The 27327-nt window shown below is 35.8% G+C and overlaps 1 protein-coding gene across 2 annotated transcripts; it reads right to left on the reverse strand.

The window, feature by feature from the left end:
* Positions 1-1767: 1767 nt before the first annotated feature.
* Positions 1768-3962, reverse strand: LOC149704606 (uncharacterized). Of its 2 annotated transcripts, XR_016381629.1 has the most exons (9): positions 3824-3962; positions 3476-3678; positions 3187-3405; positions 2931-3122; positions 2813-2863; positions 2614-2721; positions 2320-2543; positions 2085-2245; positions 1768-2017 (listed from the first exon to the last, which is right to left on the reverse strand). XR_016381629.1 is itself a non-coding variant. In XM_089865696.1 (8 exons), the coding sequence occupies exons 2-8, from the start codon at positions 3672-3674 to the stop codon at positions 2168-2170; spliced, it is 1071 nt and encodes a 356-aa protein (XP_089721822.1). In that variant the 5' UTR covers positions 3675-3678; positions 3824-3962; the 3' UTR covers positions 1768-2167. The 2 variants fall into 2 exon arrangements, 1 of the variants encoding a protein (XP_089721822.1); XM_089865696.1 differs by having other exon boundaries at positions 1768-2245.
* Between the last annotated feature and the right edge of the window lie 23365 nt (positions 3963-27327).

A 27327-nucleotide genomic window follows, 5' to 3' on the forward strand; every position in this document is an offset into this window, starting at 1 on the left:
CTGTGAAGCCTTTTCCCACCCACAACTTCAGCCAAATTGCCAAGATCAATGGACCCAATTTTTTGGATTTTCTCAACAAAATCCTTAAATTCACTAACAATGGCCGTTAGTTGGGCGTTATAAGCGGAATGCAATTGCCATTTTAAATTCAATATTCTACCAGCTAGCACTTGGCATTTTAGCTTGTGAGAGATGGACTTCGTGCGTCTATTTTTAGTCTCGGCGTCAAAAGACATTGACGCCGCTAGTCTTTCAATGAGACTAGAAACCTTTTATAGCTTTCGGCTATAATTTTTTTGTTTTTCGTTTTGAAAATCCCCGCATTGAGGAGCTTTTTCGCAAAACCAAATTTATCTACTTTAGTTGGTTTATGTTTGGGTTTTAATTTATTTGAACAGAAACCCATATTAGTGGTGCCACCTGGTGCCATAGCCCTTTTACCACCTTTTGCTGTACCACGCGCAAGTTATAGTTATTTGCTTTTCTTCTCTGAATATTGTCCTGGTTTTTCAGATAGTATTTCTTATTTTCAAGATATATACTTTGCTGTTTTCGCAAAGCTTTACTATTAACTAACAGTTCCAATTCTAGGAGAGCGGTCGCTCTCTTAGATAAGACTTGATACTGCCTCTAATGCTAAAGGAGGGTTCTTTGATTGGCCGTAACATTTTTCGAATTGTGTTTGCTGCTTTGAAATTTTGCCAGTGAACTAAAATTTGGGCCCTAATTTTGTGGTTAAAATTTGTAAGAGATCCAACTAATAGTTAATTCTAGAAAGAAAAAAGTTGGTAGGGTGGTTTTAGAATCCATAAAATGAATTAGTTTCAGTATTGATTTTTATCATTATTAACACATACTTTGACTTACGTTGTTTTGGGTATTGGAATTACGGCGTTTTACCACTGTTAGAGACACGCATTTTGTAGGTACTTGTGGGCACTTTTGGGTGCTTGTGGGTACTTGTAGGTGCTTGTCGGTACTTGTAGGTGCTTGTAGGTGCTTGTGGGTACTTGTGCGTACTTGTAGGTGCTTGTGGGTACTTGTAGGTGCTTGTAGGTGCTTGTGCGTACTTGTAGGTGCTTGTGGGTGCTTGTGGGTACTTGTTCGTGCTTGTAGGTACTTGTGGGTCCTTGTGGGTACTAGTGGGTGCCTGTAGGTACTTGTGGGTACTTGTGGGTGCTTGTAGGTGCTTGTGGGTGCTTGTTGGTGCTTGAAGGTACTTGTTGGTGCTTGAAGGTACTTGTAGGCACTTGTGGGTGCTTGTAGGTACTTGTGGGTACTTGCGGGTACTTGTGGGTGCTTGTACCCAGCGAACGCAAAACTGTCCCTGGGCCATCCCAAGTATAATAGCTGGGGACATAGATTTAGTCCCTGGGATGTTCCTATATCTGTTATATTTAGTTATCGGATGTCCCTGGGATAGTCCGATGTCTTATATAACGATATACCCTGGTGATCCCCCGGATAAAATAAGGGATACCTCTAGGATATGTTAGGGATATACATTTAGCATCCTGGGAATATCCGAAGAACATTCATAAAATATACCCTGGTGATCCCCCAGATAAAAAAGGGATACCTCTAGGATATGTTAGGGATATACATTTACCATCCGTGGAATATCCGAAGAATATTCATAGAATATTCGCGCCCACATCCTAGGGTTATCAGCTGGAGATGTACGGGCAATATTTTAGGACGTTCATTGTATATTAATATCCGTTCTTCAATGAAATTAAAAATTATGAAATAATTAAAAATTCAAAATATGTTTAAACATTTATTGTCCATGGGTTTTAAAATTTAACAGTTTCAATTGCATATAAAGAACACTTTTTCTAGTTAAATGTTTTTAGGATCCATTTTTAGCTAATTGATCATTCTTTAAATCTTTAAAATAATTGCATTTATGGTTTTTTTTTCTTGTCAATGTTTCCCTGGGCATGGCGAAGCCGAGATTTTATTTCGTCCTCAACATCCTTTTTGGTTGCCGATTTGTCAGATGACATCGCTGCCACTGTAAATTAAAAAACAAACAGGCTCAGAATTCTCACAGACCTTTTATGCATGTTTGATCAACAAACCAACAATCTCCCCCGTCATTCGCAGACTTTTAAACGTACGTTTCGTTTTGCGTCCCTCCCAATTGTAAAGCACGCAAACCTCGTCAGTTAAAATAGTTAAAAACACTCTCTTCACTGTGTTTTTTACATTTGACCCTCCAATTTTTTTTCAGATATTGGAGCTTAAAATTTTAAAACTCAAATTAGGTTAATGCAATGTAAAAGGCTCGTTAGGTTGCGTTATAAATTTACTTACAAATTGCGCCCTCAACTCGTCACTTTTTAGTTTTTCTTCAAGTTCCTGAAGGTCATCATTTGATGTTAAAGGAAACGAGAAGTCAAATTCCACCGCTGGTGCTTCAGACGTCAAGATATTTTTATCATTTTGAATGTGCCTCATTAAACTTTCCAGCATGGACAACGTTTCGTTAGAGTTTACTTTTAAAATTTCAAAATTACGGTTCACATTTCGATACCAATCTTGATCGAACAATAAAAAATTAAATATTTTTAGCCTTGTGGAGAATTAGTTAAAATTTCTTATGTTTACCTTCTTTAACCAAAACCATTCCAGGTGGCAAATCTCGAGAACAGGATTTTTCCTTCTCGTTGCTATCTTCAGTGGGTCTTTTCATTCCAGGGTTTCGTCGCAGGTGACCTGTATAAAACTAAATATATTCTCAATCAACAAAGGTAAACATAATAAACAAATGAGTAAGAAAACTCGTTTTTGCATGATTTTCACTCACTATTTTTACTTCCTGAGCCAAACTCTTGATTATTGACGCACGTCGTCACTCCTAAAAACGAAAGTTCATTAGTTAATTGTTTAAATTCAACATTACTTGATACTTCAATTTGCCGTACTTGATGGAGACGAGTTGGAGTCTTGGCTAAGGTCTAATCGATCATCACAGGCTGAAGTTCTGGACATTTCAGATATTGTCGTATTAAGTAGAGTACCTGCAGAATTTTTATTTGAAGAGTTACGCAGATCGACATTAAGTTCATTTTCAGATACACTTGCTCCTTTTTGACTTGAACGCGTTGGTGAATTGACTTATAAATTTAAAATAAAACTCATTATGAAAATGATTTGCAGGGTAAAACAATGAAAACTCACCAAGATTTAGGTTCTTAGTGTGAAGAGAAAATACAGGCATTTCAGGAATGGGTGAACAATGCGTTTGGTCATCGCTTTCGGATTCCTCAGAACTTGAATAGGCTTGAGAAAAACGTTTTGATGGCTTCTTGTTTCTTAAGCCTCTACCCTTATCTACACCGCTGCTTAATTCATTATTCTCAACGCATTTCATTTTCTTTACAGCAACCTCGTATGTATCTGTATTTAACCAGAATGAAAAGAACATTTAAATTATAGTTATAAATGTTTGGAAAAGATGAGGACTAACCACAGCGATAAAGTATCCTAATATTATATGTTGGCCAATTTTCATTTGGCGATGCGTTTCGCTTTGCCAATTTTGATCCGTTACTTTTTGGAAACGAACAAACTTCGCTTTCTTCATCAACCCAAGCCTTTGGCACAACAGCAACACTAGCCGTTTCCAAGAAATCCACAACAAGAAATTTGTCACCCGTATTAGTCATTTTCCTGGAAAGAATTGCGAAAAATGACTTTGAATAGTGGAAACAGAAGCATAAATATAGAATAATAAAAGCAAATTAATTTAGGTGGGAAAAGCTATAATGGTTTGCAGGAATAAATGCATGCTTCAAACCCATAGCTATATCCCTACCATTCTGATGCAAAAGATCGATGAGGAGCCACTCCTCAGCAGCACCGATAATTTGGTACTTCTGGACTTTTCGCAATACGTTGGAAACTTTCCACGGCTTTAAACTTGATGAAAGACCACTAGCCTTCACAACACCAACAAGAGATGAGGCGCAAGGTTTTGAATAAAAGTCCTCAATTTTTTCAAACGTTCGGCCAATAATAACACTGACACCATCTTCATTCTTAGCAATGTTCTCCACTACAACATATGACTTATCTTCCACCACGCAACAGTTATCACATTCACGCACGCTTATGACAAAGCCATTCAATATGACTTTTTTAAATTGTGGACCACCACACCCGGGGAGAAGGGGACCATTACTGTGTGCCATTTTAAAAGCTGGACTTGCATCTTTAGGGACGTTATGTTTCTTTCTTCGTGTATTCGGTTAATTATTTGTTTTAAAGGTCGACCTGAATTGCTCATTTTCTTTTTGATCGATTGTAAATAGTTCTCAAATACGAAGGCGCTAAACGTGTCTAGTGAGCCGTATGTTTCAACATCATTTGTTATGTGAGAAAGGCAATGAACGTTGTAGGAAACTAAATGTCTCCCATAGATGACTCCAAAGCTTTTGACAAAGTAATCCAACAGTTTTCTAGCGAAGTTAGTCATATCAACTGATAAACTTGCAGATGCTAAAATACGAATTGCAACATGGAGTATTTTTTCGGAAGTATATCTGCTAGAACTAAAGGTCCTGAGTACAGCAAGAACTGTCTGAATTCGGTGGCTTTCCAATAATTAATCTCCGTTAAAGACCTAGGCTTTCTAACGAACTCTGAACAAGTTATTCCAGAAAGTGACAGAAGCCGTAAAGATACCTCCGATATCTGAGCAGGCCTCAATTTAAAGATGGTACTTTTTCCTTTAATCCATAAGGTTAGCAACTTACGCATAACCCCAAGGCAAACCAAATGCATATAGTCTAACGGAAATCCTGATACCATTTTCAAGTCTGGTATTTCTTCTAATATTGAATAACCTACATGGTGTTCCTCCTGAATCTTAGCCCGAAAATTATCATTTGTTCTAAGTTCAGAATTTATATGAGGGAAAGATAATCTTCCTTCCAAATGCTCCCCTCTAACCATACATTTATCGCAACCAAAATAACCCGAATGACCTTTAGTTTGGCAAATGAAAGAGCGCGCTGGGGTGTCACAAATAAACCCTGAAATTTTTATAGGAAACGAGGCATTTCCATTGTTGATGCCTTTTTCACAAAGCAACTTAACTTCTTCTACGAAGCGAGATAGAAAGGCGTTGCAATCGTCTGGCTTAGAACTCCCTTGGTAGATACCTATTACAAAAGGCTTACTATTTTTAATTGATGAAAGCATACCCAATATAGGCCAAAACTGACTGTTCGAACTATTTGTGATTGGCAATCCATCAATATTTACTAATATTTCAACCCTTTCAAGGACAGAAGCAGTTTTCTCAATGGAGTGAATGATCCCCAATTCTAGCCCAAAATGAAAATACCCTCCAGGAGAAACATCTTCTACGTTCAATTGTCTAGGTCAGAGCTGTGCTAATTAGCTGACAACTAATTGAATTAGAATTAGCAATTAGGGAAATATTTATGATCTAACTAATTAGCCAATTAGCAATTAGACATAGAAACTAATTCAATTCAATTAGAAATTAGGCATTTATTTATCAAACTAATTAATAAGAATTACTAATTTCTAATTAATTACTTGTCTAATTAAGGTAAAAAAGAGACCATAAGTAAACATAAAAGTTTAAAAGTGCCCATGGATTTAGTACTTTGGTAATGCAAAGTTTAATGTTTTAATGTCATTGAAAAACGGGTACGGAAGCCATGAATTATTCTCGAAAAATGAGACAAGCCTCGAGTGTTCCGTCATGTTAAAATTTGTCTCATTTCTTCATTTTCTTCCCACAGTTCCTATAATGGACCCCTGAGTAGTAAATACATGCGCACTGCTATTAATTCGAGTAGGTAAAACAGTCGAAATTTCGAAATGGGGCAGTTGCGAACTACGTAATTTTCTACTAGTACTAGTATTCTCTCATGTTTGAGGAGCTGAAAAATTTAGAGTAGCACTAAGGTTTCCTCATCGATATAATCAGGCTTTTTCATATTCAAATAGATGAATCAAGAGTTAATTCCTCGATTTTTTTACAACAAATTGGCGTAAAAGATTAATTCAAAATTCAATTAGCTAATTAGTTAATCCTAAATCTAATTAAATTTTAATTAGATAATTACCTTTTCGATTAATACTAATTAATTAGAATTACTTCTCAATTAACACTAAGGTAATTAAAATACAATTACCATTTTCAATTAGTAAATTTTGCTAATTAATTAGAAATTCAATTAGCTAACTAATTAATTAGCACAGCTCTGGATGTAAATGGTTTTTAACAATTCTTGAGCGTTGACGAGCAGAAATAAATCTGTGTCGCTTACACTTGTGTCTGTAAGACATGTTAAAAGGTGTCCTAGAAACCAAAATAGGATATTTTAATAAATTTGCACCTATACGCGATTTACGGAGTTACCTCCCATTTCTTAAATGTTAGTAGTTTTTGGTACGACTTTAGAAACCAACAGTTATATAGGGACGAAAATACAGAATTTTACGCTTTACATTGATGGCGGTTTCAGAAACTATACTAACAATTAAGCAGTCTTGGAAACAAGGATTTTTTTTTAAATCTAGTCGTCGGGACAATATTAAACCCATAAACTGGTCCTTAGGATTTTCCCCCCTTATACTTAACCTATAGATTAGCAATTAATAAATTGGTCCCGAGGACCAGTAACCCCCCACTTCGTGAATTTAAAAACTAGTCCAAGCAATTAATAAACTGGGTTTTGACTAGTTCACTTGTACGTGCTATTTCCAAGACTGATAACAAGCAATGGCAGCACCCCTGGAATTTGCCTCGTAAACCACGTATAGATAATTTTTATTAAACGTAAGTATGCAGCAAGGGGGGCGGGAAAAACTGGAATGTTTTTTATTTACTAATGTTTAACCAAGGCTTAGCTTAAAGGGATAGTACGTGCAATAGAAAAGGTAATTTTTAATTGAATTAAGGGTGCTAAAATATGCATGAAAACATTAAGATTCCCGACGCCATTTTCGCCGAGCTGAATAACCTAATTCCTTCTATTAATCTCATGGGTAAATCCCGCGGCAAGGAGGCGGGAAAAACTGGAATTTTTTCTAATTTACTAATGTTTAACCAAGGCTTAGCTTTTTCCCTCGCTTATATACATGCAACCGCACGCGCCTTTCTAACGAAAATTCCCAGCTCCGACCGGCGACATATTCTACTACTTTACCGACGCCATTTTCGCCGAGCTGAATAACAGCGGATCCGCCACCTTCCTTCTATTAATCTCTATGGTAATTACACGCTGAACACAAATATCTAGGGCAATTTTTACCATACGGCGCCGTTAAATAATAAATACATATTTCAACTTACTTTTCGTTCTTTTTAAATTTTCACGGATCCTATTAAATGTTGATTTGCAGACGTGGGAGAGTCGAGATAACGCGAGTTATCGTGTCAGGACAAAGAGAGATCGTGACCGAGAGGCGAGAGCCGACTGCCGAGTGTCGAGTGAGAACTGAGACGGCTAGAGAAAACGGGACTACGCGAGAATCGGCGAGATTTTTCTTTCGCTACGTCATCTAATCAGTGACGTCGATCGTTGCATGACGTCGCGTATATCCTTCCCCAGTCCCCACCCCTCTAGCCAAACCCCCCACATTTTTCTATAGGCTCAAGTGGGTTTTTTCGAAGTATTGTTTTGGGAAAAAAGCCTATGGCATTTTAGGAAAGTGCTTATCGAGATGAGGAAACGAATTTATTTGGATATAGAAAGGAATATCCTTCCCGACAATTCCCCATGGCAGGAATTTGCAACCATTTTAATGACGTAAATATAATTACATGCCAATTAATTGTAATAAAAAACGTCACATTAATTGTTGACTTTGTGAACAAATTAACACATTCAAATAAATAAATAAAGATTTTTTATGTTTTTTCAACCTTTATTTCAGTACTTATATCACAGAAGAAGAAAAAATATATGTTGAAAAAATTCATTATCTTAATGAATGGAAAAAAAATTAGAATTTTCTGTAACGAAAATTAAAATATTAGATGAATCGGAACATAATTTAAGAGAAAGAAATAGAAGATATAAGGAGAATCTTCAAAAAATAATTGAAAATGTCAATAATGAGATGAATGCGCTAGGGATGATATTATAAAAATCTCCCAGCCTTGTACAACATTATACTTCCCGGGAATATACACAAGAGATCGGATATTCTCGGGATATGGGTACCTTGGAGGGATATCCGTAGGAGATATGTGTTTGCTGGGTAGGTACTTGTGGGTACTTGTGGGTGCTTGTAGGTGCTTGTGGGTGCTTGTAGGTGCTTGTAGGTACTTGTGGGTACTTGTGGGTGCTTGTAGGTGCTTTTGGGTGCTTGCAGGTACTTGTGGGTGCTTGAAGGTACTTGTGGGTACTTGCCACGGGTGCCTCTGGGTGCTTGCCCCGGGTTCTCCTGGGTGCTTGCCCCGGGTGCTTGTACGTATTTGCTTCGGGTGCTTGCTCCAGTTGCTTGTAGGTACTTGCTCCTGGTGGTTGTAGGTACTTGCTCCGGGTGTTGTAGGTACTTGCCCCGGGTACTTGAAGTTGCTTGTGAGTGCTTGTAGGTACTTGCTCCAGGTGATTGTAGGTACTTGCTCCGGGTGATTGTAGGTACTTGCTCCGGGTGATTGTAGGTACTTGCTCCGGGTGCTTGTAGGTACTTGCCCCGGGTACTTGTAGGTGCTTGTGAGTGCTTTTAGGTACTTGCTCCGGGTGATTGTAGGTACTTGCTCCGGGTGATTGTAGGTACTTGCTTCGGGTGCTTGTAGGTACTTGCTCCGGGTGCTTGTAGGTACTTGCCCCGGGTACTTGTAGGTGCTTGTGAGTGCTTGTAGGTACTTGCCCCGGTTACTTGTAGGTGCTTGTGAGTTCTTGTAGGTATTTGCCCCGGGTGCTTGTAGGTACTTTGTCTCCTCCATAGGATCAACATTACACTAAATTTTGGAAGCTCGTAACTCTGGTTATATTAGAGATACGGGATATCCTTTGATTATGTAATAGTCCTATTTGCCCCTTCCCTCCTTAGTTAACATTTGCTCCATAGGATACTCCATATACGGGAAATTTTTTTCCAAAACTTGTATGAACCCTGTTATAGAACATATGTTATAAACTCATCGTTTTAGTTATATAAAGTTTTACCAAGAAGCGATATCTAGTTTACTAGGGAGAAGGTATAAGATGCTTAAGTATTCCCGCGCCATAGTCCCAGTCCCACTTTCAAAATACAAGGGGGGGACGTAAAAGGAGGCCGGGCTATTTCGCCTCTCCTTAGTCGGAAAATATGTAGTTTTCGTCATTCGCGTCGCGATTACGTGAGTTTTCTGTACGTGTCCAAATAAGCATTTTTTACACAGGACATTAGGCCAGCGATTTTTCTGACTTGGAATAAAATAAACTGGTCCGTGACCATTGACCAGAGCACGTCGTCTGCTAAACTAAAGAAGTGGATAATTAAAATATTAGAATATTAATGTGTGGAGTCTGGTTACCCTTGAACTTTCTTAGTAGTCTCGTGGACCACAGATCCCCCCTCCGATTTAATTTTTGAACTGGACCAGGCAATTTTGAAACTGGTAATTTGCCCTGTGTCACCGCCTTATTTCTCACGCTGGCACGAGTTGCTTTGCGTTGTTGAGTGCGTGATGGAGTTGGCTATGCCTGGAGTCCCAACCTTTAAGGAGAGAGGAATGGAGTGGAAACCCCCATACCTATAGCGTTGCCTGTGTACCCCCACATACGGCAACATAGTCCTCCCAGCATCCTCAGCGGTTAGGTAGGGTCGTACTGGACGAAATTGTAAAAGTCACTCCCTCTAACTTCAAAATAGAAGCTAGTTCTCATACAAATAAAATGGCGTTACGCGGCAGTATAATTTGGCGCAAAATTTAAAATGCTTCGTTTTGATGTTACTACAAACATTTTTAGTTCAAATTTTAATAAATATATGAATTGTCGTGTTATTGTACGAATTTTGAAATGTTTTTCCCCAATTTTTAAACACAACTTACAAGTAGCTTATTACTAAAGAATAAAGGTTAATATGTTTAATTTCATAAGTTTTGCATTTTTAAAGTTATAGTTATGGGCGTAGTTCTTCTAGAGGATTTTAATTTATTATTTCTTAAATAACTACATGTTGTAAGTGAGCAAACCCGTGTTGGTGAAACAAATGGATATTTATTTACTGTAATTCGCAAATATTAGTGACGTTCGGAAACGATGATTTAAATTTATGGGTAGACCAAGCGATTTACCTTTAATGGAAAATTTCGTAACTTGCGTCTTTGCAACAGCGTTGCTGATTTTTTTTATTGATCAAAAAAGTCGATTTTTTTATTTAAATCGGATTTTTTGGATTTATTTGATTTATTGATTTTTATTGAACTACTAGTTAATAAATTACCAACATGAAAACTTTTGAGTCAAAATTAACAAAAAGCAAAATAATCATTACATTTAAGCAGCTATTGCATATTTTCTACAAAGTTATTCTTATTGTTACTATTCTAATGCTGGTACAAAAAGACTAGCTTGACCGCTATTTTATTTCCTAGCCTATTTCGAATCTTACTTCAGTAAAAATTGACCACATGAGTGGCAAGACAAACTTGAGTTCTGAAAAAAACTTAAACTGAAATATGCCAAAACCATGATTGTTTTTAATTATTGGTCTTTTCTAGTTAAGTTTCTTAAACTATTTCTTGGAATCTTTGAAAACATTTAAAAAAAATAATAAATACTTGATTTTAATCAAAAGATTTAAAAAAATCATTTGATTTAAATAAGTGATTTAAATCAAACAACCCTGCTTTGCAAGGTAACCAATGAAAGACCTATCGTTTTGTAATAGCCAATTTGTTTGAACGATAATTTTCATTGGAATTGTTGCGTTTAATTCCAGTAAATAAGTCAAGGTCTTTGTAAAGTGCGGCGCTTAGAGTCAATTAAAGAGGCCAAAAAGTTAAATAATAACGATTATGATATTCCCGCCATCTAGAAGTTGCTGTTGAAAGTGAAACATCCAGTCGTTTCCGCTCATTTCCATGGGCGCAACTTTACATTTCCCCACTAGGTCTACATTCCACTCTCGCTAAGAGAGAAGAAAAACACATTGGATGCTTCTATGAAATCAAGATTTTGCAATATTTTGGGTGTTTAATTTTCCTTAGTCATTAGGTTTTACTTGAAATATTTAACGAGTTATGAAATTTTTGTTTATCCTAGTATGTCACTGAACCATGAAAAACCCTATAAATTTCTGGATATTTCAAGTACTTGATACTTAGATTATCAACTAAACAGTTAATAATTGTAAAGCAATTTAATTTCGAATTGCAACTTACGTGACGTTTTCAATATTTGAAAAAATCTATGAAGAAAACAACCAAATGTCGCCTTTATACAGGGAATGTTGTCGATTAAGAATATTCTTTTGAAATTTTTCATTTTCCTGTGTAAAAAGACAACAGAATTTTCAATTCAGTACAATAGTTAGCTTGAAATACTAGGCAAGAACAACAATACCAATAATGCATCACTCTGGTTATATAGAAATCTACTTAGTATGTGTGTATAAAAATTCTAATCAATACGGAACTTTTGTGTTTTTCTGTAAAAGTGGATACGTGGGTCGTGCAAAACGTAAAAAGGAAATTTACGGAACATCGAAATTTTTAACCGCATAAAAGGGAATATATATACTTGTTCGTGACCTTCATTATACCATTAATACTAAATTTAAACCAAAACTTTGATTTTATATCTTACGTACTTGGTGATTTAAAATCCTTATTTTCAAGGTTCTGCAAAGAATTTAATGATTTAATTAAAATAATATCATGTAAAAGCAGTTTTCCAAATAGCAAACGTGGTTCAAAAAAAAACGGCTTAGCTCAAAACTGCTGCTTTAGGAATAGCAGCCGCTGTTATAACAAAAGCTGCTAATTTTCTAGAAATTTCAGCTTCAGTATTTCAAAAAATCATGGTTTAACTATAGTTTTGAACCCTATAGTCTGCCTTACCTATTAAGTACAAATTCATATTCATCATCACAAACTAGCCTTACCTCACCTAATTGCTAGGTGAGGGTATGTAATCAGACCTAGCTCTGCACTGCTGTTTTGTGTTTGTGTGTTTTTTGTGGGGTACTCCGTAAACAAGTGTGGCTAGAAATCGATAAATGCAACATCTGCTACGAAATTGGAGCTCGTTACGAGAAAGAAATGGGGAAAGAAGTACATTAGCGTTAAGCTATGCGAGTACATTACTTTTTCTGAATTCGCCTGGACGTAAAAGAAGTTTCTCGGAGCCCGTGTTAAAAAAGGTGTCCTCTTCCGGCTCTTGGAAGTATTGGGAAAGAAACAACATTGGCATCGTCAAAGAATTTACCCTTAAAGTTTTGTATAATTTGATGGACAACTGTAGCAAAGCCCATTTGTTGAAAGAGCTCATAATTAAAATATTTTTTGTAAACACCGGTGTTTGGGGTTACCGCGGAGTGATAGTAGGCTAGAACAGATAGACTAAAAACCTTGGCCTAGAACATTTGAACAAAAAGATGAAAATTGGTACATGAGTTGTTTTTGAGCCAACAAAAACTATACTAAAATTTTCCTGATGTATAGCGTGATTTTTCGCCGCCATCTTGGAAAATGGCCTCGGGTAATGCCAGCTACAATGCATTCCATATTCTTCATCAAAAATTGTGAAATTTGGTGCACATGATGAATGAAACCACATAAACATCATATTAAAATTTCACAGCTCTGTGTTCGATAGTTTGGTCACCTTATTGGAAAATGGCCACCGTGAATGCTTGATCACCATGTTTTTAGAAAATCATGAAAATTGATGGATATTATAATAAGAGCTGTGTAAACCTCGTACCAAAATATTGAAGCCATTCATGAGATAGTTTGGCCGCATGCTGATAATTTTCCTCCGCGAATGTGATTTAGCTACAGTATATTCTTCAAAAACTTAGAGAATTGGTAAACGTTATGATTGAGACCATATAAAAATCATACCAAATATTGGAAACGTGCTATTAATGATTTTGGTGCCATCTTTGAAAATGGCTGCGGGAAATGCCAAATATATTACCGAAATATAAATGTTTTTCAATATTTCTATATTGAATAGATGATTTTCATGAATGTATTAAAAACCATAAAAATAACTATTTCCAAGTCTTAATTACGGACGTCATCTATAAAAATGTTTGCTGAAAAATTCTAAAATTAAATCTGAAAGAATGAAAAATTATTCAAAGCCATCTTATTCAAAACTTTGATTAGCGAATATCGTTTAATATGGGGTTTATTCATTCTAGTGCCGTTAAAGATTAGATTTAAGACTCGTTCTCAACATTTGGTTCATGTTTATCGTCATCCTGAAGATCTTTTATATCAGGTAATATAGCCACAATGTAAGCACGTCGCTGAGAAAACGAATCCCGATCGTCTACATTCGCAGTTCTTTATACAATATGTTCTGCAGACTGCAGGTAATGAGTGTTAGAAGTTCATCTGATGTAGGAGGGAAAGTGGTGTTGTTGGGTCGTCCTCACTGTTCAGTGATTAAATCTTTTCCTAGAAATTGATGAACTTAAAGATATTCTCGGAAAAAATGTTCCTTTGCCGCGTTGGTTGTTGGAGGAAGCATAGCGATATCAAACGAGGACTTTACAATAGTGTGGAAACGGTTCTATTATTCGTGTAATATCTACAAAGTCTGAAAGTGACGTGTGAATTACCATCCAAAAAAGCTGAAAGAGATCCCTCTCCGGTAGCAGCTATGGCTTCCTTAGATGCAATATGGTCATTAAAAACGCTAACCGTTTTTCTAATATGTTCATTATCTTTGTTATGGCATGTAGATGAAAGAACTGTTCTCTTAAACGCCGTGATTTAAGATTCTCTCCTTTGATTTAGATTTAAGAATGAAGACGGATGTAATTGTATACCAAAGAACCACGATCCTCCGCTACTACAAGGACTTGGAAACTATTTAAACCCTGAAGAATGGGGATGGGTTCGTGATCGAAAAAGGCTAAGGCGAGGACCACACATTGGTACAAATTTCACGGAATCGTACGAGAAACTCGCAAGCGTAACATATTTTATATTCCGTTTAAATTTACGTTTGTGGATCTGAATCGCACTTAAACGTGCAAACGCAAACGTTAAACTTATTTTGCGGTGTTTAAGAGGAGTCCGAGGCTTAAGGTTAAAATAAACGCTAGGAACCTGATAAATTGTATCGTGCCCCTAATGGCTTGCCAAATAGTTTCTTTTCGAATCGTATCTTAAAACATCTTGTCAAAAATTTATTGAAAACTTCTAACCTTCCCTATAAATTGCTCCAAATTAGCACCCTTCTCCGTTCTGCTTTTTTCCTTGCATTTTTGCCAATAAAATCCTCATGCCGATCGAGCATCTGATTGGATGGGGCTAAAAGCTTAAAATGTTTTACGAAAGAAAAAGTTCCGACAATTTCAACTCCCTTTTCTATTACGTTTACGTCGACGATTTTTGTACGTTTACGCTTCAATTTACGTTTCTGTCGAACTTTTACGCATGTGTGTTCCTCGCTTAAGACCCATTTACACCAGTCTATCTCCTGCGCCAGACCAACTTTTAACACTCTACACATGTAACTGCGGAACGTCTAGTGTAAAGAACTGTGAATGTAGACGATCTGAATTAGTTTGCTTAGCAATGCCTATACATTGTTGAAGTATAGCTGCAATATCGTAAATAGTAGAATGAGATATAGACTAAGTAGGGAAATGTAAAGTCTCGCCCATTGACATGCGCAGTAACCACTGGATGTTTTATTTCCAACAGCAACACGTAGATGGCTGGAAAATCCACAATTTGGTGCGAAATTTAAAATGCTTCGTTTTAGAACATTGGCTTTGCTATTGATAATGTTAGTTCAAATCCTAATAAAAAGGAGAATATTTGTGTCTCTAATATGCATGTCATAAATTAAAGGGTGTGTTTCTTGGGTCAAACTGAGTGGAAAGTGTCTAAAAACATGGGGTCTACAACGCTTACTTTCGAAGGTACGGGCCCCCAAACATTGACCCTCAAAACGTGAAAAAATGTCACAAACGTGAAGTAAGACATATCAGCTTTGTCATCTTGTTTAGACAATTTCAATACCCTCCCATCTTAGAATTTTAATGAGCCATTTTCTAGCAGAAGCGTATTATTAAAGGTAGAAGTGTGCAAGGACTGGTCAATAAAAGTTGGTTCAAAGTGACAAACAAAGAAGAGTTTCCAGTTAATGTATCATTTATTCGTACATGTACAAATTAGCTGCAGATTTAGAGGTATTGTTCAAATGCCCACCATTAGCATTAATGCAAACATGTTCCCGTCTAACGAACGATTCTTGGACATGTTGAAAGATGCCTGGTGTGTTTCGGATTGTTTCACACCCTTCAAGTATTCGTTGTCGCAAGTCGTCCACATCACGGACTTCAATCTTGTACACCAAGTCCTTGAGATGACCCAAAGGTAGAAACCACACGAATCGAAATCGGGAGATCTCGCCGGACACGCAACTGGTCCTGCTCGTCCAATCCAACTCAAAGGAAATGTAGCGTCGAGATGTTGTCGAACCATACGGCTGAAGTGTGGTGGTGCCCCGTCATGCATCAACCACATGTCACGTAGCAATTCTATCAGTATGTCCTCAAGTACTTGCGGTAAAGTCTCTCTTAAAATCTCGAGATATGCCTCGTCATTTAGTCTGGGTGGTAGAAAATGAGGCCCTAATAAATATGAGCCGACAATTCCGCACCACACATTTAAACTAAATATTGAACTTGGTGACTCCTAACAGTTGTTGCATATGGGTTTATCTGACGCCATTCATGGTCATTGTGATGGTCTTCAATTCTAGCCCCAAACAATAGGCGTCTAAGATAATCTGCATGGTTAAGAGCTTGCACTTTCTGAATACTTCTCTTTGTGAAAATCACCTCAAAGAAAATGTAGCATAGGCCAGATAAGATTTTTAAGTGATCGTAAAACAATCAGAAACAAAAAGATTTATTAAGGCCTCATTTTCTACCACCCAGACTAAATGGCGAGGCATATCTCGAGTTTTTAAGAGAGACTTTACCTCAACTACTTGAGGACATACCGTTTGCATTGCTACGTGACATGTGGTTTATGCACGATGGGGCACTACCAAACTTCAGCCGTATGGTTCGAGAACATCTCGACGCTACATTTCCTTTGAAGTGGATTGGACGAGGAGGACCAGTTGCGTGGCCGGCGAGATCTCCCGATTTGAATCCGTGTGATTTCTACCTTTAGGGGCATCTCAAGGACTTGGTGTACAAGAGTGAAGTCCGTGATGTGGACGACTTGCGACAACGAATACTTGAAGGGTGTGAAACAATCCGAAACACACCAGGCATCTTTCAACTCGTCCAGGAATCGTTCGTTGGACCGGCACATGTTTGCATTAATGCTAATGGTGGGCATTTTGAACAATACCTCTAAAACTGTTGCTAACTTTGTACATGTACGAATAAGTGATACATTAACTGGAAACTCTTGTTTGATTGTTTCTTTGAAAGAACTTTTATTGACCAGTCCTTGCACACTTCTATCTTTAATAATACGCTTCTGTTAGAAAATGGCTCATTAGAATTCTAAGATGGGAGGGTATTGGAATTGTCTAAGCAAGATGAGCAAGCTGATATGTCTTACTCCACATTTGTTTCATTTTTCACGTTTTGGGGGTCAATGTTTGGGGGCCCGTACCTCCGAAACTAAGCATTGTAGACCCCATGTTCTTTGACACTTTTCACTCAGTTTGACCCAAAGAACACACCCTTTAATTTATGACATGCTTATCAGAAACACCCTGTATAGCTGCTCTGATGTAAGAAGAAGGATCCGTTATTGGTGTAGCTGATCCTTCACCTAAGCTACGTGGACGGGAGGCTTATGGTTAATTTGAAGGCTTTTCTGAGATAGGTTAGGAATTCATCAATTTTGTCATCTGAATTTCCAGCAATTTGTCCATCGTCTACATAGAGTATAAGGGCGAGGAAACAGCCTGTGATGGAAAAAACGTATAGAAAATGATCTCCATCTGCTTGTTTAAAGCCATAACCTTGTAGTACTTGATCGATACGCTCATTCCAGCATCGGGTTGATTGTTTCAGGCCGTAGATACTTTTGAGTAATTTCCAAACGCGACTGGTGCCATCATCAAAACCGTCAGGTTGGCTCATAAAAATTTCTTCAGTTAAAGTTCCGTAAAAGAATGCAGTAGTCACGACGAATTGCTTCAAGCGAAGATGGTTTTAAGGCACGGTACTTAGGAAAATACTGAATATATCCAATCGTGCAACCGGTGCGAACGTCTCTTCGTAGTCGATGCCTCACGTTGCTTGTAGCCTTTAGCAACAAGCCGTGCTTTAAACTTAGCGACCGTACCATCTTCGTTGTACTTTGTACGAAGGACCCAACGATGTCCGATGACTTTCCGACCAGGGGGAGGATAAATCACTTCGTAAACCTCGTGATTTTTCATGGATGCCAATTCAGCATTAATTGCCTTGAGCCATTGTTCCGGGTTTCCAGTTGATCGGGCTTCTTCTATCGTCTTAGGTACTGCGTCGTAAATCAGCAAGGTTTTTTCTCTAGGAGGACAGAAATCGCACGGTAGCACTCTCTTTGTTTTTTCTCTATCTCGAAGAGTACGTCCATCTGCTGGTTCTTCTTTTGACTCAGAGAAAAGGACCCTATCCGCGGTTTCAGAAGGGACTTCATGTTCGTCCTTGCATACGATATCATAGTTAGTTCTTAACTGACACCGCGCGTGTGCTTGTCCTGGCTCGATACGTTTGCAGGACCACACACCATGGGATCAATAACATACTTATCTGGAGTGAATTTAACATCTCGTGATCGCAACACATCATTTAGTTCCGGAACATAAATGCGATATCCATCAGCGTTATCTTCGTAGCCGACTAGGAATCCCTTGTAAGCTTTCTTAGCAAATTTCTTTCGTTTCTCTTTCGGTATATGCACAAAGCATTCAGTTCCGAACACTCGAAAATGTTTGATCGACGGGTTTGGTTTGTTTGTCCATAGCTCGTAGGGGTTTTTTCCAGGTATACTCGTTGGCCCAGTACGATTCAAAATATAGACAGCTGTGTTTACTGCTTCTGCCCAGAGCTTTGGAGGCAAGTTTGACTTGTTATGCAGCATAGCCCGTACGGATTCCATGATCGTACGATTTTGTCGTTCTGCAAGGCATTGAAGTACGGTGATTCAGTCCAATTTGCTTTGTCCAACTTTGGAATTCCTCATTTATGTATTCGGTACCGTTGTCCGTAAGTAATTCCTTCACAATGTGACCATAGTTCTGACAAATGGCTAGAAACTCCTTGAAACATTGGACAACTTCTGATTTCTTCTCAAGGAAGTACGTCACTCGTAGACCGGAAAATTCGTCCTTGAAAAGAAGGTAATAATGTTTTCCCTTCATCGATGGCGTGGATGCCGGTCCACAGAGGTCTGAGCGTATTCGATCACCGGGTTTTTCTGCCTTGTCCAAGCGCATACCAAATCCGCTGCGTGACATCTTGCCATAAATGAAACCTTCGCATAGCTGATCTGTCTTCTGGCCAATTATGTCATAGCCGAGTGTTTTCAATGTTTTAGCAACATGACGTATATCTTGATGTCCCAATCGCTCGTGTCATATCTGAAGATCTACGCGCCTCTCATTTTCACGATCAGCCGCAAGATGCGCTGCCTTAATTGGTGATTCAACGGCAACGTCGAGACGAGATAAGCTTTCTACCTTTCCCAGTAAACGAAGTACCGTTTTTCCTTTGACGTTTTCATAGACTCCGCACGTGGTGGCCGATGCCATAAATTTCAGATTCGAATTATACTTGAACGCGCTCTTCAACGAGAAAACATTGCAGGCAAAGTCGCTGATATACCAGACATTATGCATTATTTCCCGGTGCAATGTCTTGCCGATCCAAAAAGAAATTTCTATCTCACCTTCGCCTTCTGTCGACATCTGTGCTTTGTTTTCGACTTGAAGAGCCTCCCGTTTCTCGAACTTCCGGAACCGTTCGTGATATGTTGAGTGGCTCCAGAATCAAAATACCACACTTCTCTCGACGTTGAAGTCGCAACCAAGCTGTTTGCCGTGATGAAACCTCCACCCAACGAGCTTGAAAGCCTTCCACTACCCTTACTTGGGTTCGGAAATTCCTTGGAAATATGTCAAAACTCGTTGCAATTGTAGCATTTTGGTCTGTATCGTCGATTACTTCGTTTCTTCACTTGTTTTGCAGGATGGTCCCCAGACATATTTATCGTGTTACTTTGTCTAGTTCGCAAAGCTACCAATCCGGAGGACTTGTCGAAAACATCACCATCACGAATCGCTCATCCAAGGAGTAGTCTCTCGAGTTCGGCAACGGTTATTTTTTCATCTAGCAAAGTGTCCCACAGCTTGCTAAATTCACGATACTCATCCTGCGGTAATGATTCGAAGACGCAGGCAATCAGGATACATTCATCGAAGGAAACATATTTCTCTTTCTTTCCTGTCGTCAGAATGTCTGCCCAAAGTGATCGCAATTGAGCAAGGTGCGTGGCCATGTCCGTATCCGTCGCTTTCTTCGCTCTCATTAGCTGAGCAAGTAGTTTCCGTAGACGATTCGACGATTTCTGCTCGAAGATTTCGAGCAGCTTCTCCCACATTTCCTTGGCCGTATCACAGTTGGTAACCATGTTCTGGACTTTGACTGTCAAGGCTGACCAGATGATAGTTCGCGCCGTGCTGAAAGCAACTCGGTATTTCTTCTTCTTTATCGTGTATGCAGTCTGAGCTTCTACGTCTGACGAACCGCTTGCCGTTGTTGGTTCAGTGCACTCGCCAGTGATGATTTCGTAAACATCACGCATCGTGAGAACATCGACAATTTGCCTCTTCCAACTTCGCCAGTTTTCCGAACCAGACAGTTTGTCAAGCTCGTACCTCGGAATACCATCCATGATTTTGCGTCAACCGGACCCGGAACCAATTGTTAGCCACTACTTGATTAAACGTATCAGCAGAGTTAAAACGTGGCGCAGCGATGAAGTTTCTAATCAAGCAGCTAAGCACACGACAGTTTAAAAGAAGAACACAAACGTTTAATCAAAACTCGAAAAACATGACAGACTAAAAGAATATCAGATAACATTGGGTTATATAGTAGAAATAAAAAACAATAGCAGCTTTCAATTAATGATCATTAAAAACTTAAATAACAATAATCATAAAAACTTAAATTACAATAATCATAAGAAATAAGTCTACTACATCACTTAATCTTCAACACTAATTTATTGAACATTTATAATTTTATTGAACATTTATTAATTTATTAAACAATTATTAATATATTGAACATTAATTAATATATTGAACATTTATTAATTTATTGAACATTTACTAATTTATTGAACAGTTATTGAGCATTTACTAATTTATTGAACAGTTATTGAGCATTTACTAATTTATTGAACAGTTATTGAGCATTTACTAATTTATTGAACATTGATTAATTTATTGAACAGTTATTGAGCATTTATTAATTTATTGAACATTTATTAATTTAAAGAACATTTATTAATTTATTGCATTTTTATTAATCTATTGAACATTTACTAATTTATTGCATTTTTATTAATTTATTGAACATTAATTTAAAGAACATTTATTAATTTAAGGAACATTTATTAATTTATAAATCTAGTGTACATTTACTAATTTATTGTACATTTATTAATTTAATGTACATTTATTAATTTATTGAACATTTATAATTTTATTGAACATTTATAAATTTATTGAACATTTATTAATTTATTTAACATTTATTAATATATTGAACATTTATAATTTTATTGAACATTTATAAATTTATTGAGCATTTATTAATTTATTGAACATTTATTAATTTATTGAACATTTATTAATTTATTGAACATTTATTAATATATTGATCATTTATAATTTTATTGAGCATTTTTTTAATTTATTGAACATTTATTAATTTATTGAACATTTATTAATTTATTGAACATTTATTAATTTTTTGAACATTTATTAATTTAATGTACATTTATTAATTTATTGAACATTTATAAATTTATTGAACATTTATAAATTTATTGAACATTTATTAATTTATTGAACATTTATTAATTTATTGAACATTTATTAATTTAAAGAACATTTATTAATTTATTGCATTTTTATTAATTTATTGAACATACATTAATTTATTGAACATACATTAATTTATTGAACATACATTAATTTATTAAACATTTATTAAATTATTAAACATTTATAAATCTATTGTACATTTACTAATTTATTGAACATTTATAATTTTACTGAACATTTATAAATTTATTGAACATTTATAAATTTATTGAACATTTATTAGAGATGACCGATACCAGGTTTAACCCGATACCGATGCAAACATGAACCGATACCGATCGATACCAATATTTACTCACTATGATCCAAAGACCCGATACTCAACAGATACCGATATTTTTAGTATGACAGTGCCATTTACTTATGTATTAAAAATACAAGGAACAAATTTAAAGATTAATTTCGTGGATTGTACTACTAAGTACAATGTTTAGAGGCATTTTCAAAATAATATTTAACTAGTATATGCTGAGAGGCCCTTAAACCGTAAACTTCTATTAAACTTAGTTATTAGATAATTTAAATTCAGGTACTTTTCATATAAATGAGAAATAATCACGATTGTCATTCATAGAAATTAGATATCACCATGAAAACATTACTGAAAGACCTAAAAATGTCATGTAGCGCCATATAATGCATTTTAAACGAGTATCGGTTTAGTATCATATTAAACCAACCGATCCGATACTATCAGGAAACCCCGAGTATCGGTGCCGATACCGATATGGTATCGGTTCATCCCTAACATTTATTATTGACAAATTTACTTTAATTTGATTAATTAATGCATATTTTGAAATAAAAATATTTTGTTTAAAATGATCTTTAGCTCTTTTTACAAGTCGCAAGCTTTCGCTCCAAACGCGTTGCGCACTTTCCCGCCATACGCGTTATTGGATCGCGACGCGTTGCAGTGGAGACCCGGTACGAGTTTTTCGCATATTAGCGCGTGGTTATTTCAAGTTTATTTTAGCTCGAGAACTTGAACTATAGTGATGGTTCCATTTTATCGTCCTTGCAATATGACCGTTAAAGAACGGGGAACTAGAAAAGCAAGTGATTTTTCATAGTTTTCTACTTATTGTGAGACAAGTCTGCATAGTGAAACACAGGAAATATCTCTGAATGAAATCTCAAATAAGGTTGAGATTTTAAGGATAATTTTAAATAAGAACCTTCGACCAATCGCGTAACGCTCTGTCTGCTTGTTTACAAAATCCTCGAGGCACGCTCCATGCCGAATGATATTTATGGCGTGGTTTGATAAAATTTGCGCGCCATGTGACAATCATGGAGCGAGATGTTGAAATTTTGTTAACAGGAATTGAACACTTTAGATAAGTGGTATAAATCATAAATTTATCTGTAGTTGTTTACAACGATGTGAAAACCTGGGTTTATTCCTTAGTTTATAATATCAAATAGCTCACATGTTTTAAACTTCGATATCTATTTTATAGCACTAGAACCCTTTAGCTCGTTTATTTTCATTTATTAGAAACCGTTTTAAGAAAGGGTGAAAGACTTTATCTTCGTGGATTTACTACGTCATTGATTTACACATTTTCCTCTGGATTTATTATATTATTAAATACATTTTGTGGCACATTTTTCAATAAACTGGGTGAAATCATACTATTTATCCACATTAAATTTGCAAAAAATTAAGGACACCAAATTGAACACTTTATACAAGTGGAATAAAACATAAATTTATCTGTAATTGTCTACAGTCAAATGAAAACCTAGCTTTATTCCTTTAATTTATAATATCAAATAGCGGACATATTTTAAATTTGATATCTGTTTTGAAGCACTAGTACACTCTAAAAAATAAAGGCGTAAAAGGGGAGTAAAAATGGTGTAACTTGAACTGACGATTCCCCAATTGGTGTGAAATGGTCATCTAAAGGGTTTATGTAATTTTTTACTCCCTTAATATTCCGTACAAGGAATAATAAAGGGAGTATTTTTATCTTATTTCCTTTAACATTCCTTTTATAGAGTTTTTGAAAAGGTGTGTTGTAACTCCATGACTTGTCAGCAAGGGTTTACGTAATTTTTTTACTCCGTTAATATTCCGAGCAAGGAATAATAACGGGAGAATTTTTATCATATTCCTTTTATAGAGTTTTTGAAAAGGTGTGTTGTAACTCCATGACTTGTCAGCAAGGGTTTATGTAATTTTTTTACTCCGTTAATATTCCGAGCAAGGAATAATAATGGGAGAATTTTATCATATTCCTTTTATAGAGTTTTTGAAAAGGTGTGTTGTAACTCCATGACTTGTCAGCGTGTATCAGGATCATAAAATATTCCTTTAGGTTGGTGGTTTTAAATTACCATTTGTTCACGATCCGCCCGCTAGATGGTGCCATTGTAAAGCATTGTCCACCTCGCAATTTTTAATGAATAAGGGTTAGGCAAGGATTTTTAAATTTATATACTTAACAAAGTACATATAAAAAAGGAAGACTATGTTAACCTTCAACATAAATTAATTAGTTTAGCGTATAAGATTTAAGTCGCTCGAATCAAAATCCACTATAATTGTATTTTTCATTCCCTTTAAAATTTCAATCTCACTTAGATCACGCGACCAGAGAAGGTATTTGTGCTCCGCCACAGTCTTTACAAAGGGAGTTAAAGTAAAGGGAAAGCGAAACATTTTATTTGAGAAACTATTAAAAATATATTAACGCAACAAAAATTAATAATGTTTACGCAACATAAGTTAACAATGTTTACGCAACATAAGTTAACAATATTTACGCAACATAAGTTAACAATATTTACGCAACATAAGTTAACAATATTTAAACAACATAAGTTAATAATATTTACACCACACAAGTTAATATTTACACAACATTAGAAGATCATTTTTACACCACATAAGTTAATATTTACACCACATAAATTAATATTTACACCACATAAGTTAATATTTACACCACATAAGTTAATATTTACACCACATAAGTTAATATTTACTCCACATAAGTTAATATTTACTCCACATAAGTTAATATTTACACCACATAAGTTAATATTTACACATGTTAATAATATTTACACGACACATGTTAAAAATATTTACACGACACATGTTAAAAATATTTACACGACACATGTTAAAAATATTTACACGACACATGTTAAAAATATTTACACGACACATGTTAAAAATATTTACACGACACATGTTAAAAATATTTACACGACACATGTTAAAAATATTTACACGACACATGTTAAAAATATTTACACGACACATGTTAAAAATATTTACACGACACATGTTAAAAATATTTACACGACACATGTTAAAAATATTTACACGACACATGTTAAAAATATTTACACGACACATGTTAAAAATATTTACACGACACATGTTAAAAATATTTACACGACACATGTTAAAAATATTTACACGACACATGTTAAAAATATTTACACGACACATGTTAAAAATATTTACACGACACATGTTAAAAATATTTACACGACACATGTTAAAAATATTTACACGACACATGTTAAAAATATTTACACGACACATGTTAAAAATATTTACACGACACATGTTAAAAATATTTGCACAAAATTATTTAAAAGTAGTTTAAGTTTGATAGACAGCCATATCTCATTGGTATAAAAGTTTGGTTTTGAATCTGGTATTTGTAGACCATATGGTAGTTTGTAAATTTCCCAGCTTCTATTACCCTCCTTTGAGTTGGCATGTCTTCCGTTATTTCATAACTGTGTAAACTTTTACAAAATCTTACACCGCTGAACAGCTTCCCCACTATTATCAAACGGTTATTTACAGAGAAAATATATTCAATTAAAAAAAATTTTGGAGTCGTTACATTGTGAATTTCATACAGAAAAATGATTTCAATTGTGAAATTAATGCTGTCAAACTTCGCGCTTCTAACCGAATATAGTCTTACAGGGGAGTCAGGGCTAAGCAAAGCTTGTATATCTAAAGGCAGAGTCTTCAGATCAACAAATTTTCCCAGTGAGGTTTCTTCTACGCATGCTCTCCTTTCTGTTAACCAGTTGTAACATTGGAAAAATTGATGTTTTTCTGAGAGCGTTTTAGTAATGTTTTTAAAATTTTTGCAATAATGTGTTATGGACTTAAAATACGAATGTTTACTCTCAAACCGAATGCAAGATATGTGACGTAGGGGACCAAATTGTTTAATGCAGTTAACGTAGTGAATAAGATAGTGAAATTTTGGCGTTAAAAAATCACCCCCACATAACTGCTTAACATGTGACAAGCAACCTTGAATCAAATTTTCCAGTTAAGTCAACTGACCGTTCGGTATTGAAGGGGCAAATAAGATATCGCAAATTTCTCTTAGTTCAAGATATAGATCCCAATACGGGTTGTTATTTGGTATGTGTTCTAAAATAATTAAAGGTAAAAGTCTGAACAAACAGAAAAGCTCTGTAGCAGTACCTTTAATCTGTGAATTGCCCAAAATTGCATTTTTAATTTGAGTTTGAGGTCGATTGGTTTCCGCTTTTCCGTATGGGAAGGTGCAAATTCTTCTGTTTAGTATATCAAGTGAAATGTGTACGGCAGAAATTAAATGGGATAATAGTGCTTTGAGAATTTTACTTATTACACCCTCTTGTAAGTCATGCATGATACCTACCGGGAGCTGTTTCGTTAAATCAAAATAACTAAGCTTCATTAAAGGACTTTTTGAACGTATTCCATAGATTGAACCCTCTTTTTCATCTAAAGCTAAACATTCTAAGTGGTAGAGATGCATTTCCATGTTTCTTAGTACAACTTCAGATTCGAAAAGCTTTTCACTGATCTCATTTCTGTCGACCATACAAAATCGGCAAATTCTTCCTGAATTAAAACAAGAATTTAACCCAGCAAGTTTGTGTAAACCCAAATTATCACCGGAAAATATACTAACAAACCCCTTTAAATGTCTATTATATTATATTATATTATATTTTGACTTTTAACGAAAATACCTTCTGTGGCTAGTTTCTCCAAATCAAATATCAATGGACGAAATACTTCGTGCCATCCATATTCCTCAACGTCTATTGATTTGGCCAGAAATACTAAATGAATATCGCTTAATTTTGTACGGTACTGATTTTTTCGATTAAGGAGGGAAAAGTAGCATCCTATAACCTTTTGCTTTCCCCTTTTTGACCCTAAGGGGTTTACGACTTCAAACTCATCCTCGTATAACTGCAGTTGAATAGTTTCGGTATCCATATCATTTTTCTCAATCAACTTTTTTGACATATCACCCTGTTTGAAATGGGCTCTGAGATCTTTTGGAATGTTTTCAGTGTTAATATGACGACGAGACTCTTCTTCCTTTTCGTATATATTTCTCAAGACGTCCAAAACGGGAACATAATGAAAATTACTCGGTTTGTCTTTCACTAAGCTCGGCGTAAGAGTAAATTGCAGAGGTTTAACCATTTTCAATTCCGAGGTACAATAAGAAGATATTTTATAGCTCGTATTGACACTTAGTAAGGCGTCTTGAATATCTCTAGTTGGTTTGAACAAATCATTCTCGTCCAACTCTATATTTTTATCTTTTAGTGCCGTTTTAATTTTTTTGCATTGAACGTCTAATAAACTTGTGCATAAATCAAACAGATCGTTTATCAAATTGTCAATCACACTTCTTGGAAGCAAATGTTTTTCTCTGTACTTCAGGAGTAGTTTGACTATAGTATCTCTAACATCTAATGGCTTAAGAGTAATCTCGTCCGGTTCAATATCGGGCTCGTCAAATGAAACAGCGTCATCACGGTCAAAACTCCCATTGCAAATATCAGGAACATTTAAAAGAGCGTTTTCCTCTAAAATGATATTTTTCTGATGTCTGTAAACATGTTTGCGATAACTTTCCACATTTTTAAAGCATTTGCCACAGTTTAAACCACAAGAAACCGAAAAATTTGGTTCATGTTTGTGCGATTTCTTTACGTGAGCAATTAACAGAGTAAA

The sequence above is a fragment of the Phalangium opilio genome, unplaced genomic scaffold (assembly GCF_054372755.1).
Source record: "Phalangium opilio isolate 3A_F unplaced genomic scaffold, DU_Popi_V2 ptg000015l_1, whole genome shotgun sequence".
NCBI lineage: Eukaryota > Metazoa > Arthropoda > Arachnida > Opiliones > Phalangiidae > Phalangium > Phalangium opilio.